The sequence below is a fragment of the Camarhynchus parvulus genome, chromosome 8, assembly GCF_901933205.1.
Source record: "Camarhynchus parvulus chromosome 8, STF_HiC, whole genome shotgun sequence".
In the NCBI taxonomy this organism is placed as follows: Eukaryota; Metazoa; Chordata; class Aves; order Passeriformes; family Thraupidae; genus Camarhynchus; species Camarhynchus parvulus.
Genome location: NC_044578.1, coordinates 2,541,405 through 2,557,681, shown reverse-complemented (window position 1 = coordinate 2,557,681; position 16,277 = coordinate 2,541,405). Strand labels below are relative to the sequence as shown.

Here is a 16,277-nt window from a genome sequence, read left to right as displayed (position 1 = left end):
GCTGTAAGGAATAAAGTGTTTTGGCTACCAATGAAGCATATAAGCTAAGAACTCACCACATCATTCTCAGCTGAATGAGGCATCATTAAGAACATGTGAAATAATGAGGCATGTACATGTTAAAATTGGATGAGTTTGTAAATGAGTTCGAGTTGGTTCTGGGAATAACTCTGTGATTGCTGTATAAATCAGTGCACCAAAGGTGGTGGAGCTGTGCTGATCAATACCAGCTGAGAATTTGGTGCTAGAAGTTCCTGCTTGTGATGGGAATGATGATGTAGGTCATGAATCATAATTATGAGGTAAAAATGGATTGTGTGGAGTCTTGTTACCTTCAGTGGATTTACTCACTGAAGTTGGAGCTGGTCACATGAGAAAAAACAAATTGCCAGACCAAAAATATAGAAGTATGAGGGAAGAACTCTGTAAAAAACTCCTAAATTAAAATGCTGTGCTTATATTCTAACTCCTACCTGATGAGGAGTGTTCTATGAAACAAAACACACAACAATCTGTGAGATTATAAAACATTGTTGCTGCCTGCTTTCTCCTAAATGAGCAAAACAGTGGGAAAAACAGCACATAGCTGTGCAAACGAGTCCTTGAGTTATTTAAAATGTTGCCATGGTGGTCATTTTTCCTGGCATTTTCTCACATTGGTTCTCATGGCCGTGAGGATGCCCCTGCACAGTTTCAGTTTTGTGATGGAACAGATACTTTGTGGATGGACTGGAAACACTTTTTGCCATTTGATTTGCCTTTGAAGGACGGGAGGCTGCAGACAGGAGACCACATCTTGCAGATTGGAGGGACCAACGTGCAGGGCATGACCAGTGAGCAGGTTGCCCAGGTGCTCAGGAACTGTGGGAATTCTGTCAGGATGATCGTGGCAAGGGACCCCAAGTGTGAATTCATGGAGGCTCCACCAGCTCCCCTGAGCTGGCCAGTCAGCACATTGCCTTCCCTTCCAAATGGAAATGTGAGTATCTGCTGCTTCCTTGGGACATTTTTAAGTGTGTTTGTGGCTTGTGATCAGAAAGGAAGGAGAGAACAGAGAGTTCTTGAGCCCTAAAGTGCTTCTCCTCTCTTGAGTTTCCAGATATATGCTTGTGTTTAAGTGGTCATTATTACAGCCCTGCCTTCTATAATTTCCCCCTTTTTCCTCTATCTTATTAATACCTATAATCTTGGGATTGGAATGACCAGCTTTACAGAATTTATTTCAGAGTGGCTGATTTAATTACCAAGACCATAAACATTATCGATAAGTGGTACTTTTAGTTCTTCTTCTTAGCTCGTTACATTTTTTCTAATCAATCATTTGTAAGTGGATTTAGAGCTGGACTGTGAATTTCCCTGAGTCTGAAATCCAGAGAGCCACACCAGAATTATTCAGCACAATCATCTTTTTATGAAACATAAGTGTAATGTTTTCATAGTCTACGCTACTGCCTGTGATAGGAAATATATCTAAAAATTTTGAAACTTGTTTTAGCAAATCTTATCATGGTCATATCAAAGTCTCTTGTTTTTGAAGTCATTCTTTTCAGTTTTGAGTAATTAAAATCAACAAATGCTACACTAAGTGTACAGTAGGTCTCGAAACATAAACAAAGCTGTGCTTGTGTACCATCTGCTGCTACTGTGCTGCTTAGATTTAGGTGTAGAATCTGAGTAGCCTTTTCTTTCTTGTTTAGTTTCTTGAATATGAGTGGAGAGAGCTAGGTTGGTTTTTTTTAATTTTTTTTTTTTTTTTTTTTTTTTTTGAAGCACTGTTTTTAAAGGTCAGAGTAGGAGTCTCTTTGCTCCGAACTCACCCCTTTGCTCACTGGGCACAGTCACTGCAAAGGCAGATTTGTGTTTTACACCCCTGGGAAAATGCTGTGGCTGTGTCAGTCAAGGATTTTGGGTCCTTCTCGAGCTCCTTTTCTCCCCAGGAGGGATCAGTGCAGCAGGAAATGCAGTGTCCAGGAGATGGGAGGGCTGATCTACTGATCTAATATTTGACAAGAGGCTCTCCAAGGGAATCAGCATTGTTATGAGGCCCTTCTTTCCTGACTGGATCATATTTTCCAGGGCCCATATTAGGGGCAAAATAAATAAATTTATATTTTTGTAGTGGTCGTGGTTTTGTTTCCTCTACAAAATACTGTTTTTCTCTCTTCCTGTTGCCACTGATCAGCCCTGAGCACTGTAAATGCTGCAGCCTTTCTATGATTCCTTCCTCGTGTCTTTTCAGTGTCCTTCGTATTCCTGCCATGCAGTTTAGAGAGGGGAAAAATCATTTTCTGAACTAAATAGTGCCTTGATGTGTAGCTCTGAAGAAACTCCTCTTCCTGGTGCCCAGAGAAATTCGCAAAGACAGAATTAGTTGTTAATCTGAATGTATTTATTAATTTAGTGATGATTTCAATGATCCCCAGTTCAATTTGTGTCAGATTTATAATGGAACTTATCCCTGTAATCTGGTTTTTCTCTGGTTTATGAGTACTTTCACTAGCTGTGAGCTTTGGAATGGAAAATATTTTCCTTTTCTCTTTTTTGCAAACCAGCAGAAAGGTATTTTTAATAGGTGGTTAGTTATTTTCAGGTTTGTATTCATATTTAATTTTCTTTGAATTTCCTGTGGTAGAGAATTAACTGAAACCACTTCTGTGTGTGGGCACAAGAAAACAATCTTATTATCTGTACTGTCCAAAATAGTGACAGCAGAGTGCAGCCAGATTGTGCTGACTGTATTTAGGACTTTGCACTTTGATTTTTCTGGACTTCATTTCAATTATTTTGCATGCTAGCAGGAGTGTCACTTAGAGAGAAATGTTTGTAGCCAGAGCAGTGGCTCTGAGGAGCTTTTTGATGGTGAAAACAGCCAGGCTCTCAAGGCCACAGCTCCATTCCAGGTGCTGCTCTGGGCTTGTTTACTGTAGATAAGTGACAGCACCCAAACTTATCTTCATCTCCATCAGCCTCTTATGGAGCAAGGGGGTTGGAAGGCATTTAATGAGCTTAATGACTTTGCTGGTGGAGGGAGGTGTGTGTGATAAGGAGATAGTGCCCATCGATTTCCCTTCCATTGAGAAGTGAAATAGGTATGGCTGCTTTTCATATGGCTCCTTCCAAAGCTGATGCTTGGCAAGCATTTGATTGAACCTCTCTTTTTTCACTCCCTTATGAAATGTTTTCCATTTTCCCAGTCCCTTTTTTTTGCTGTTGGCAGGGACAGGATCCCTCTTGATTTCATCATTTTAACAGACCTTACTCTCATCATCTTCTTTTTGATCTCATTGCTCTGTATCTGATTACAGAAAGAAAACAACTCTATGTATTTCAATTTATCCCTTGCAATCCCAGATTTATGTGCTTGATTGTTTTTCTCTTTTGGTCTCACCAGTGTCTTTACTGTTCCCTGTTTGAACTCTTGCCTTGCAGTTCTGATTTTTACTGCTCACAGGGGAGTTGCACAGACATTCCAGGACCAGCTCTGTAGGGACTTTACAAATGAATTTACATTGCATTTAAACAAAAGGAAAAATAAAATCACTTCTCACTTCTGAAGGTATTAATTAACCTGCAATATTGTAATGGCACTGGGAAATCATGAGAATTTTTTACTAACTTGTGCTTTATTTATAGGATAATGACAACTTTTTTGATACCTATGATGTTGAACTTATTAAAAAGAATGGGCAAAGCCTGGGAATAACAATTGTTGGATATGCTGGCACATGTGATCTAGGTGAGTTGTACAGGATTTAGGAAAATGTTGGACAGGGGCTTCTCAAATACCCTTTATTGACCACGGGGAAAATGAATGGCTCCTGCCTGTGCTAGGGCGTGGAGACATGAAATTCACTGGAATTACAGATCAGCATCTTGTATTAAATGGGAGTTTGTGAAAGGGAAGTGTTAGTGTTTCAGGGGTTTTTAAATTTTTTTTCTTTGTTTTTATTTCCTTGTTCTCATTGGGAGTTAGAATTAATAATCGAACCGCAAACATGACAAAGGACAGCTTTTCTGATTTCCATGTTTCTCTTCTCTTTTCTTTTTTTAAAAAAGAAAAATCCTTTTTCATTAAGATTTAAAGTACTAAATTCTTTAGCTGTAAGATGATTGAAGTCCTGATCAAAGTCCTTAAGCACATACTTTACTTTTAGCTTAGTTAGTCCTATTGAAATCAAACGCAGCATGGATTTAAGTGATTGTGGTTTAAAGCCTGGGTAAGCACAAGGATGAATCCGTGGAGGAGGTGGCCTTTTGTGAGCCATTTTAAGGAAAATATTCGAGGTCAGTGTACAGGTGGTTGTGTCAGTGCTGGGTTTTTTTTTCCACCAGAAATCCTCAGTTTTGTGTCAGGCTGTGGGAGTGGTAACGTGCAGATGGTGATGGTTTACAGAATCATCACTTTATGGGCAGAAGGAAGTGTGTGAAAAAGGCTGGAATTAAGAGTCTTAATAAGAAAATAAGCAAATTAGGTTAATGCAGTGACTTGTTTCTCTTCCCCTCCAACAGAACCTTCAGGGATTTTTGTGAAAAGTATAATACCTGGGAGTGCTGCTGACCACAATGGGCAAATTCATGTTCATGACAAAATTGTTGCTGTAAGTAGAATACTCTGCTAATATATTGCTGTAGAGCTAATACATTTCACATCTTTGTTAAAAGAACAACATGGTAAAGACTTTATAAAATTAATTAAACCTCCTCTGCTTTGCAGAAGAAATAATTTGGAGGTTCGTGTTTGTTTAGGTAGACTTGTGACAGAAATGAGCTTTGGCTTGCTGTGGTTAAAGTATTATTTTATATTCAAAGAAATAGTAAATAGTAGTTAACTGTGAAAGAGGCAAGCATTTGGATTAAAGTGTTTCAGAGTGGAGAATCTTGGCTTTTGGCCTGCAGTAAAGATGAGCAGCATTAACTTCTACTTGAATTGAATGGGACTCGAGGATTGTTAAGATTCTGCAAGATGTGGCACATTGTTTGTGTTCCTTAATGGCTCTGGAGTATGGATACAATCAAAATGTTAATGGTCACAATTTAGGTTTAAAAGCCCAAGCTTTATGTGTAGAAAAATGGAAAAACCATTGAATAACAGTGAATTGAATAATAGCCAATTTTGCATTCACAGCACAAGCAGGAATGAATTCCACAGTCTTTTTGTTTTAAGAGATAATATTTATAGAGATATGATTTTAAATTACTTTTAAAATGTGTGCCGTGCCAGACCTTCCAAAGTCAGCTTCTCCTCTGTGGGAGCAAAAATTAATATAACCTTTTATCTACAGGAAAGGCCCTGTTGGTGCATGATCTGGTAGTTAGCTGAACAGAGTATTTTGGGTGCAAATTAAAATATCTGGTAATGTAAGAATTGGGCTGTTTATGGGGGATTATACAAACAGTTGTTTGTAGAGGCTTGTGTGGGGCATGTTAGAAATCCGTGAGAAAACCAGCAGTGATAATGAACTGAGCAGAGTTCCAGGTTGGATACTCTGCTTGGAACCTTCATCCACAGTCCTTGTCAAGCTGGTTTTAGTAAGGAAAAAAAATTAAGGAAAAATCTGTGCATGCTTGTATCAGATTAGTAAATTCTGTTTTGTGGTTGTCCCCATGAAAACAGGAAGAAGAAATTACTGTTGTGTTTCCTCTTAGAATGCATTTTGGGTATAAATTCTCATCAGTGAAATGTAACAGATTTAATGAGATTGTTTTGCAAATATTGCTGTCTTGGGAGAGTAACCCTGTAATTCCTGCACTAAATAACGTGGCTGTTGCTTACAGCCTGTGATACTCCACAACACAGCCTGAGAATGCAGCACAATTACTGTTATTTGCTACAATTTTCTTGTTTCAGGTTGATGGAGTCAACATACAGGGTTTTACCAACCAAGAAGTGGTGGAGGCACTGCGGAACACGGGGCAGACTGTACGTCTCACCTTGCTTAGAAGGAGACCTTCCTTTGCTATTTCCTCAGGAACACCTTCAGGGAGAGGTAATTCTGTTTTTCTAGCCACTGATTTTATTTTTCACTCAGTTTACAGTTACCTCATTTAACAGTTCAGGACTGGATACCACATGATCCTCAGTTTTTTTAATGGTGCACTGTAGAAAATGAAGATGCTTAAGGGAAGAATGGAAAGAAACTAAAATGAGAGATTCAGGAAAATTCAGTGCAAAACTTCTGTGTAGCCACCCCACCAAAAAAAAAAAAGAAGGAATTAGGGAGGTAGTGTTACTACTTCCTTTATTTTGCAGCATATGATTTGGGGTTTTTTCATCTGTTTTTACAGTGCAGCCATTTGTTCCAGTCTTTGTGACCCCTGGAGCTGCGGGGCCTGAAATTAGTGTGGCCACTAGGAGTGAGGGAAAACAAGAACAGAAGGATAATCTTCACAATGGAAAGCAGCAGAGTCTGCATCAAGCAGGTAGATAGGGCACCTTGCAGTGCCTCTTCTGGGTCTGGTTAAAGGCGACCATAGTAAATCCATTTTAAACACTGATGCATTGGCTTAAAACATGTTTCTGAAGTAAAGATCTACCTCTTGGATCTAACCAACTCTTTCCACAGTCCATAGGTCTGCTGGGAGTGGGTTCTGAGATATCTCAGAGTTTGTAATTCTCTGATCTTCTTTCTTGCATAAAATCTGCCGTTTTCCAGGCAGCAGTGGTCCCCTTTGTTTAGGGAGGGATTTTTTAAGGTTAGAGTCAGTGGAGGTGCAGCTCTTTTGGTACTCAGGAATGACTCTCATTAACTCTGCAGAGCTGAAAGCCTCCAGCTCAGTGATTCCTCTTTGTGGTCCTGCACTGATGACCTGCGGTGTGCAGTTTTCTCCTGGGAGAAACTTTATTTATCATCCTTCTCTGCTGCCAGGGCCTGCTGGGTGAGCAGCACCAGGAGATGGGCCTGCAGGGAGTTCATATTTATTTCCTGGTCAGTGTTACCTCAGTCACACCCATCTTCAATAATCTTAGAGATCTTTTCCTGCCCTAATGTTTCTGTGGTCTTCTTGCCCTCACACATCTTAAGGTTCCTGCAGAGTATCTTCATAATATTCTCCTGGTTTCCATCATCTCTGAACATGCTGCAGTTTCCTCTCTTGGCACTGCAGTAGCTTCATCAGAACTCATGTCTTGGGTCTAAAGACCCAATAGCTGGAGTTCAGAAAAGGCATTTTTTGAACAAATGGCATTCAGGCACAGGGGCAGGTCACAAAGGCATGGGCTGCTCTGGGTTTTGGCTGACTTTGGAACCACAGCTGGAGGTCTTTCCAGAACCTTCCATTCCCCCACAGATTTCTGGGCTCCTCTACAGGAATTCTGGGTGAATTTATACAGCTTGTGTTAAAGTCAGCATAAATTATCCTTATGCCTTGTAGTTTCTGAGACATGTAGATGTAATAGAGGATTCTAAATTACGGCTGTCAATGAATAGCAATTCTGCTGTGATTGTTGAAGATCTGTCAGTATTAAAGACAACCTGGAAACGAGAGAAATGTAGCAGTTCCTATATTCCATTCTGTTTTACTTTTCTGTCCAAGCCTTGTAACCAGACATCCTTTGTTGTGACTTTTGCGTGTTCCCAGAAATAGGAAGCCAGAACAGAGGTGGTTGAGTAGCTGAGAGTTGAGGTTCTCAAGCATTGTTTTGCTATGACAGAGGCTGGAAAAGAGCAGCACTTTGTCTGTCCTGTGTCACCCATTTTTTTTTATTTACTGTGGGACTTGTATGCATATTTTACTCCTGCAGAAATACGATGTATGAGATTTCACCTTGGAACAGAATTTAATGGCCAGGTTTAAATTCCAAAGATAGGTGCTTATTTTGGATGTGGTGATGGGCACTTCATTATAATGGTGCTAAAGTAAATACTGCTAATTTAAGGCTCTGACTAAACTCTGGAAATGCTTTTAGAAGTTTAATGTGAAAGGTATGTTTTATAAAACGCGTATTACTTCCCTTTAAGCCCAGTTGTGTGAAATTCTTATTAAATTGTGTTTCCTGGGGAGGTATTAAGTAGTAATTCTGGCCAGGCAAAGCCATGCTGAAGCAGTTCTGGTACAAAGGCAGCAGGGCTTGGGCTGCAACGTGCATGAGGCCTGAAACTCAGAGCTAGCAGAGTGCAGGCAATGAATTTAACAGCTGCAGCCTCTGCAAGCCTGCAGGCTGGGCAGAACTGCTCCATCCTGCCTTGCAGGAGTACTCAGATCCCAGAGGGACAATGCTGGCAGTCAGGAGCTTAAGAGATGCCTGGGGAAAAAGCCCCAGCAGCAGGGCAGCTAAAGGAAGGGCTTTAATGAAAAGCACCCTTGTGCAGTAACTTTGTGAGAGCAGGAGGAAGCTGCGAGAAAAAAAGATCCCAGTTGTGATGAAGCTGACAATTTTGACCAGAAAAGATGATTTTTACAATAGGGTTGTGGTTTCTGCTTTATGGTTGCTAATTAGAATTGAGAAACTGCCTGGAAGCGCAGGCAGAAGGACAGGCTAAATATGCTGAAAAGTTGTTGCTAATGAAAGCTGTCCCTGGAAGTGTTTTCATTTCTGAGGCCTTGCACATTATAGAAGACATGGTACATATGTTAGGTCATGAGGAATTCAGCTGGATGAGAGACTAGAAAGAAATTTCCTATTAGCTGCCATGTGGAAAAAGCTGTTGGGGGAAAAAGGAACATTGTAAGTGAATTGAGTGATGCCACTGGAATTGAATATATTCAATCCAAATCCCTTCAGCCCACATTTCCACAGTCCTAAGGAAGTCACAAGCAGAGACTTCAAAGTGTATTTGAAAGAAAGAAAGGGGAAAACTTCAAATGGAGACGTGCATCAGCACCTGCTCTGAACAACTTGCAGATTTTGGTAATGTGTTTTGGAAATACAAAAAAATCTGTATTCAACCAGCTGAACACAGCTTACAGTTGCTGAACTGAACTTTGAGCTTGACCCTGAGATTCATTACTCCTGGTGAACCTTGAAATCTATATTTGGCTGCACAGTGGATTTCAGGTGCTTAGGTGCTGTGTGTTCACACTGTTGTAACTCTGTAATAGCAGAAAAAGAGACTCAGGAATTTCTGTCCCTCTGTTTTTCTGCAGAAGGAAGGAGCAGAAGAATGCACTGGTGTTCTGGTTTTGATACAGTTCAGAAGTAAAGACAGTGTGCTTGATCATAAGTCACACATTAGAAACTTTAATTTTTAATGAAGTTAAAAAACCTTAACTAGCAGTTGAGAATTTTAGGACAATTTGTCTTCCCATTATTTTTTAAGGAGATGATTTATTTCAGAGACAACTGTGGGCTGTATTTACAAACCCGAATTTTTAATCTTGGTGGGGCATCATTTTGGTAGCAGAAAATAGTTATCAGGATTGCTGGAATTCTCAGATACCTGTGTCTGCTTGAGCCTGTAGGTTGAAAATCCTCTGGGTATTTCCAAGTGACACCTCAGTTTTTAGCTCTGAGCAGTGTGGTTTCTCAGTGCAGATCAGACAGAATTTGCCTGTCTGGCATGGCTGAAAGTGAGCTGGAGAGAACAGGGGTGGGCTGTGTTGCCGTAGAAGTAAACTCCAATCTTTCTTTTTATTGAGTGGAAAACTTCAAAGTTACAGAAGTGTGTAATGAGGATTGTATTGCAGAGCTCTATCTTTGCAGTCTGCAAAGGTGCTGAAAGCAGAAGCAGCCTGACAATGCCATTTGTGCAGGGTTTTGCTCTTGCTGGGCTCTGAGCACCTCGTGGTGTCCTCACAACTCCCCTAGTGAGTATTTTACTCACTGGTTGTGTTCAGAGCCTGAGTTGTGCTTTACATTCTGAATTTCAGGGCAATGCAGCAGCAACACTGAGTGGTCTGTGCCTTGTCTAGACATCTGACAAACTACTGAAGTCATTCGGGGGGGAAAAAACCTCCTAGTTTTTAGTAATTCAGCCCCCAGATGCTGCTGCTGTTGCTGCTGGATGGAATTTGCTGTAGAGCTTGATTCTTACCAGTTACACATTGCTCCAGCTTGGAACTTTATATGTGAGCTGAGCTTCTGGCTGAGGTCAAACACAGGGCAGCCAGTCATTTTCTGCTGTCTAGCTCTGTCAAATTGTCTTACAGGACTGTAACCAACTGCCTTGGTTGCATAAGTAAGAAAGCTGCAAAGATATAAATGTCAAGATAGCCAAGTTCCCACGGAAGACTGGTTTAGAACTGGAGCTTATATTAAAGCTCATGTTACTTACTGGCCTAATTAAAGCAGACAAGGCTTTATACCTGCCAAATGTATAAATAAAGTCTGTGCCTGCATTGTGCTGACACAGCCCCTCGATAACAGCAATATCTTGTCAGGTGTTTTCCTTCTTAAGGGGGCTCATTTGGGTGGGAGATGATGTTTCCCTGGAGTGGGAAGCGTCTTCACGGCAACAAACGATGAAGTCGTGTGAAATTTGTTTTGCAGCCTGAAAGAATGATTTATTTACAGTACTGCATGGTACAGAACTCACATCTCATCACCAAGCATCACCTCTTCTGCCTCTCAGCTGAATAAATCACACTTTTACAGGAGCTGACATTTTGCATTGTTTTCCTAAGAAAGACATCTTTGATTTGCGCTGTTTGATAGACTCAGCTTAATGCGCTTCCCTTTTGGGGATTATTCCCTCTAATCTTTTATTTACACTGAATTTTTATTGGAGTATTTAGAAGTAAATGTACTTCTGAATGTACAATATGCTTGTAAATTTAATATTCACTTTCATACTTAGGAAGAGTCCCACTCCCTCCAGCACATGAGCTGAAATCCAAATGGGAAAACCTGCTGGGACCAGAATACGAAGTTATGGTATGTTTTACTTCAATAAACTACATTCATGAATGTTATTTCTTTAAATTACAGATCTGTGAGCTTAGCATCACAGGCTGTTTATAGAACAGTTCAGTGTTTGGAACAGATCAGTAACATCAGATTTTCTTCCATGTAACATCAGAGCTGAAATGTGTGTTATAATGAGTTGGGGGATGTGTTGCCCTTTTATTTTATTCTGTTTATATAGATATTATTGTTATACAAATACGAGACAGAAACAGTGATTTAAGGAAATCAGCTGTCCTGTTAAATCTGCATCACAGAAGCCACTTAAAATATATGGCATTTTTATTATTTCATTCATGATCTATTTGTTTTACTGGGCACTGAATAATAAAAAGGGCTCGGGATAGAGCTTCCGTTTTCAGAAGAATCTTACCATTTTATCTGAAGAATGAAAGAATGATTTTCAAACATGCTGGGAAAATACAAAGTAATTCTCAGTAGTGTAACTTTGTGGTGCCAGTGTCTAGTAGATATTTCTTCACTTCATATTAAATAATTGCCTAGCAAAAGATTGTTTTGATGAATTGTCATGAGGAGTTGATGGAAATTGTAATTCACTTGTGCTTTTCAGTACAGATAAAAGACTCGGCACAGCGTTCTTCCCAAAGCCTTAAAAAATTCTCACCACCACCAAGAAAATGCCCTGTTTGTCTTTGCAATGCTTGTCCAGTTGATTTAGAGACACTTATTTTTACTACTTGGAGTAGCCATCGTTCCAGTCACTCTCTGGGAGATTTAAAGTAGCTTTAAGAATTGCCTTGAGAAACTCGCTTCCCCTCCTTCCATTAGCGCCCCTTTAAGATCTGGAGCTCGTGTGAGATTATGTACATGATGCAATAAATCTGTTTGGCTGCCCACTTCAGTTGCTTGGTATTCCCACCCTTACATTTCCAGGGGCTGCTATTACCTCCCTGAGCGCTATCACACTTCCCACAGAGGATGAAATCCTGCTTAGCTGGTGAATCCAGCCATTCCAAATCCTCCTCCAGCCGCTGGTGAAATGTCAGCGCTGACAATGTTAACCATGATAGAAGGGAGCTCTCCTGCCATCCCATTCTGAAAGTCATTTTTTGGTTCTGGTTGCCTGTGCCTGCCTCCTATGTTGAGCAGCAATGTCCAGTTTGATGCCACCCCAGTCCCTGTGTCACACCATCCTCGCTCAGCCCCCTGAACTCACCCCAAAGGTGCCTACAGGGTTCTCTCAGGAGTATTTATCTTGGGAGGAAACAGCTGTTTGAAAAGAGGGGTTGGTGGCCCTGGTGCCTTCTGTGCTGCTGGTCCTTTTTGGTGCAATGGAAGGAGCTGAGATTTCAAGCAGGAACCGTGTGGTGTCAGGCTGGGGAGCTGCCAGTCATAAATCCATTTAGTTACATGCATGGACATGAAATGGGTTCTGTCTGTCTGGAAAAACACCCTGAGTACTGCAAAACAGCATGCTGGAAGCCCTGTTTAAAACTAATCCAAAAGAAAAGTCTAATCTTTATTAAACTAGAAGTTTTCAAAGAAAAGTTACTTGATTTTTTTTTTGCAAGGCTGTTTTTTTTCAGATCAACCAAGTGCAGCTTTCCTTTAAACATTCAACTTCAGTGTCCTAGATTCCAACCCTGGGCCATAAATTGGAACTAAATGATCTTTAAGGTCTCTTCCAACCCAAACCATTCTATGATTTTGTCTTAATTACATTTAAAATTGAAGTAAATAACCTTCTAATATTACAGATAAATCTGTTCTGTTAAGAATAGACAATACAAGAAAACTGGTGGTCAGCAGAGTCATTTTATTAATCTTTAAAAAAAGACACTGAGAGGATTTCCTGTCCCTGGTTTAAATAACCCACTTTCCATTCCCATTTGGTAATTAAAGTTATGTATTTCAAGCCAGAAGTTGGTGGGTTAGTCTGGATGGGAGATGGCTGCACTATAGCCTGAGGTAACAACTTAAGCTGTCATACTTTCAAATTCTGACTGGCAAGGCCGTGTGGGTATTTGTGTCAAACATAATGGCATTTTGTGCTTACACAGGATTACTGAACTTGACTAAAATTGGCATTTGGGCTCCGGGAATAGGATAATATTGGAGTCTGCTAATGGTGCATAATCACCACATTCCTACTTGTAAATGTTCTGTGCCTGAAAGATTTTTCTAACATTTGTTTAAAATTATTTTGCATCAATGTGACATTGTTTAAGTACAGTTTATTTTACTCACGAGTTGGGGTTTTTTTGCCAGAATTTCATCGTTCTGGTAAAGTCTTTATTGTCCTGCTGTTGAAAAATGTTCTGATGTCCAATTTTTAGGTTGTGAATGTGGATATGCCCTTTAAAGACGATTCAGAGCTCCAGAAGTACTCGAAGGTAAGGCTTACATGGTGGTTTCTTGCCTGGTGTATGTTGGCAGAGTAATCCTGGGAGGGCAAGACACAATTCCAGATGTGGCTCAGGAATTCAGTGGTTTTGTGGCTCTATATTTTCCAAAAAAAGGCTGCCAATATTCTGCTTATCTCCTGGACTGATCCAATACCTTTTCATAGCACAGGCAAATGAACCTTTTAACAGTTCCTTACCAAACCCCCAAACAACAAAAAACCTACCCTCAAGCCATGCACATAAACCCTAAATTTTTTGGGTATTTAATTGCACAGAATGGAGCTTAAGGTTGAAACTCCGCTGAACAACTTTTTTGTCCCACAGAGGATTTTGCTGTAGTGATCCTGGCTCAGGGAAAGGGATGTGTAATTCATTTATAGTGTCAGATCTTAAATTAATTTCACTTCCAAGAGATTTTCAAGATACCTGTGTTAATATTGTGGAGGTTTTTAGAGGTGATGCACTTTTGTGTTTGTGGGGACACCTCAGTGGGGAAGGGCCATAAAGTCATGATCAGACATGGCTCTGAAGGAATGCTGTGGGTCAATGGATTGCTCCTTTTATTTGAATATCCAGAATATTTTGGGAAGCAGGACAGTCAGTGTTTGAACTCCAGTAATAAAAAGCCAGCAAATGTCCAAACTGAAGGAGCAGCTCCTGCTGATCATCTCTTCTCCCCACGTTGCCATGATTTCTCCTGCCTTTTCTGTACAGTGTATCACTTTTATTCTACTTTTCCTGATATTAGCAGACTTAAGGCAGTGAGGGTTGGAGTTTCCCTAGAGAAAAATTCCAAATTAGGAAGTCCCAGTGGGAAAAGGCTGACACAAAATCAGTGATTTCCCCTTGCAGAAAAAAGGATATCAGTTTTAGTAACTACTTACAGAGGACACTTCAGGGATATTTTTTCTGCCTCAAAGTAGTGTAGCTCCCAGAGGAGTAAGACAGCTGATCTTGTGGTGAGATTTTAGGGCAATTATGGAATTTATTTTATTCCTTTATTTATTTCTAGTTATTTTATTTTTGTTTTGCTCCAGCCCCATGGAAGAGGGGAGGGAACTGGATGATGTTTAAGGTCCCTTCCAACCCAAACCATTCTGTGATTTGTTGACAGCTCACCTTTTGGGTGCTACTTCTCTCTGTGTTTTTCCCATTAAGTTTAATTATTTGAGAATACAGTTCAAATTGCCTTTCCCCCAAGGAACAGATTGGTTGTTTTTATTTGTGCAAACAGTTTGCAAAGTGAAGTCATGGACAGTAGTGCTGTAACACAGGAGAGGTCACTGTGAACATTTAATCATCTTACTGTGGGTTTGGTTCCATTTGGTGAGCTACTGAGTCCTAAATCTGTTTTATCCTGGTAGATAAAGATTTAGACTTAAATACATATTTATATTTATCTTTTGGCAGCTGTTACCCATCCACACTCTGAGATTAGGGGTTGAGCTGGACACTTTTGATGGACATCATTATATATCATCCATTGCTTCAGATGGCCCAGCTGCAGCTCTTGGTCTTCTGCAACTGGAGGATGAACTTCTGGAGGTAAAAAAATAAAACAGAAAATAAAGATAAAAATTATGTATTTCCTGTTTGTTTGGCCTTCTTAGACTTTTTCTCTTCAGTTCTAGCTTGGCTGCTGTGTGTGCAATAGAATTATTCCAGATTAGTTGTGGAAACAGAGTCATGCTTTGGAATTAATTCATTTTCTTCACTGGTCCCTTCCATATTTATGGAAAAAATGTAAAATTCTTGTGACCTCTCAGTGACTTCATGGGTATTTTTTTCTGAAATGTTTTAACATGAGTATCAAGAGTTACAAGGGCAGGGATAATATTTGTGTTGAATTATTTGTAGTGCTGTGGCTCAGTCTTTTGCACAGTTTGGCTTTAGCTTTTGTGGTGGATAATCTTTCTGAATATTTGTCACCCCTAAAACATTTACAGCAGTCATAGGAACAGTGGTTTCAGTTACACAATAAAACTTTTTTGTGGAGTGTTGAAAGATATTTGTGTGTATGAGCAAACACATCAGTTTGTTTAAATGTGTATAAGGAGGTATTGGGGCAGCTTTGGAGTTATCAGAGTCACACCAGACCTATTTCCTCAGAAAAGTAATTATTTTATAAAATTAAAATAATTCCTATTTGTGTGTGTGTGTGTGTGTGTGTACATGTGTCCATTGGTGTATCAGCCTGCAAGTGAGAAGACATTAATTTCTTATTGCATGCTTACTCCTTGTGGAATATTTTGATATTGGAGCCTTTTTTTAGTGGATGCAAAGAACATTTAATGGAAACAGAATTAGGCCTTCTGAAAGATTGATTTGTTAGGTGTACAGCTATTCTGCTTTTACTTCTTCACCCCCTAACATCAAAAATTCATACTGATATCACTAAGACCTAAAACATTTTCTTATTGCTTAATGGAGGAAACCTTGATTCCTGAAGGAAGGGATTAATGGAATGCTGGAAGTGTCATTTAAATTGCTTGGCCACTAAACAAAAAAGAATTTATAGAAAAAGCAATAATGCAGTGCTGTAGAGTAGCTTAGGAAACTTTAATTGTGTATATTTAACAGTTTTATGTATTACTCTGTACTCAGAATTAAGTTCACAGGTATGCCCAGACCTAGTGAGTGTAAATTTTTTGCTGCTCTGTAGTTGGGAAAAAAACCCCAACAAAATAAAAATGTGCTCTGGGGCTAAAGCTGTAAGTGCCAGGTTTAGCCCAAACTGTGTTTTTGCAGCCAAGTTATAAATCCCCTTAAATAGGGGTTTGCAGTGGAAAAAGTGACAGCCCCATTCCCCAAACAAGCAGCCTTACCTGGGCCTGGGATTAAAATATGATCAGCAAGGATTTTCTTTTTTTTTTTTTTTTTTTAAATGTACAGTGAGGTTGAATGTTGATTATTTTTAATGATGTGTTTGAATTATGACAGACAGCACAATACCCCTCCCCTGCCCTTCATTTCAGATAATTCCACTGTGTTCTTTTTCAGGAGTAAATTGCTTTTTTGTGCCCTTTTGTTGTGCGTTTTCCCTGCTGTTTGAGGGCTCATGTGCTGAATGA

General features: G+C 39.8%; 1 protein-coding gene across 1 annotated transcript in view; it reads left to right on the top strand.

The window, feature by feature from the left end:
• PATJ (PATJ crumbs cell polarity complex component) overlaps positions 1-16,277 on the top strand; it is a 136,906-nt gene that overhangs the window by 14,234 nt on the left and 106,395 nt on the right. Inside the window, exons 8-15 of the mRNA XM_030953798.1 lie at positions 767-979; positions 3,634-3,736; positions 4,510-4,598; positions 5,849-5,987; positions 6,286-6,420; positions 10,734-10,810; positions 13,138-13,194; positions 14,617-14,751. Coding sequence (XP_030809658.1) covers positions 767-979; positions 3,634-3,736; positions 4,510-4,598; positions 5,849-5,987; positions 6,286-6,420; positions 10,734-10,810; positions 13,138-13,194; positions 14,617-14,751 — 948 coding nt within the window. The remainder of the gene's footprint in view (positions 1-766; positions 980-3,633; positions 3,737-4,509; positions 4,599-5,848; positions 5,988-6,285; positions 6,421-10,733; positions 10,811-13,137; positions 13,195-14,616; positions 14,752-16,277) is intronic.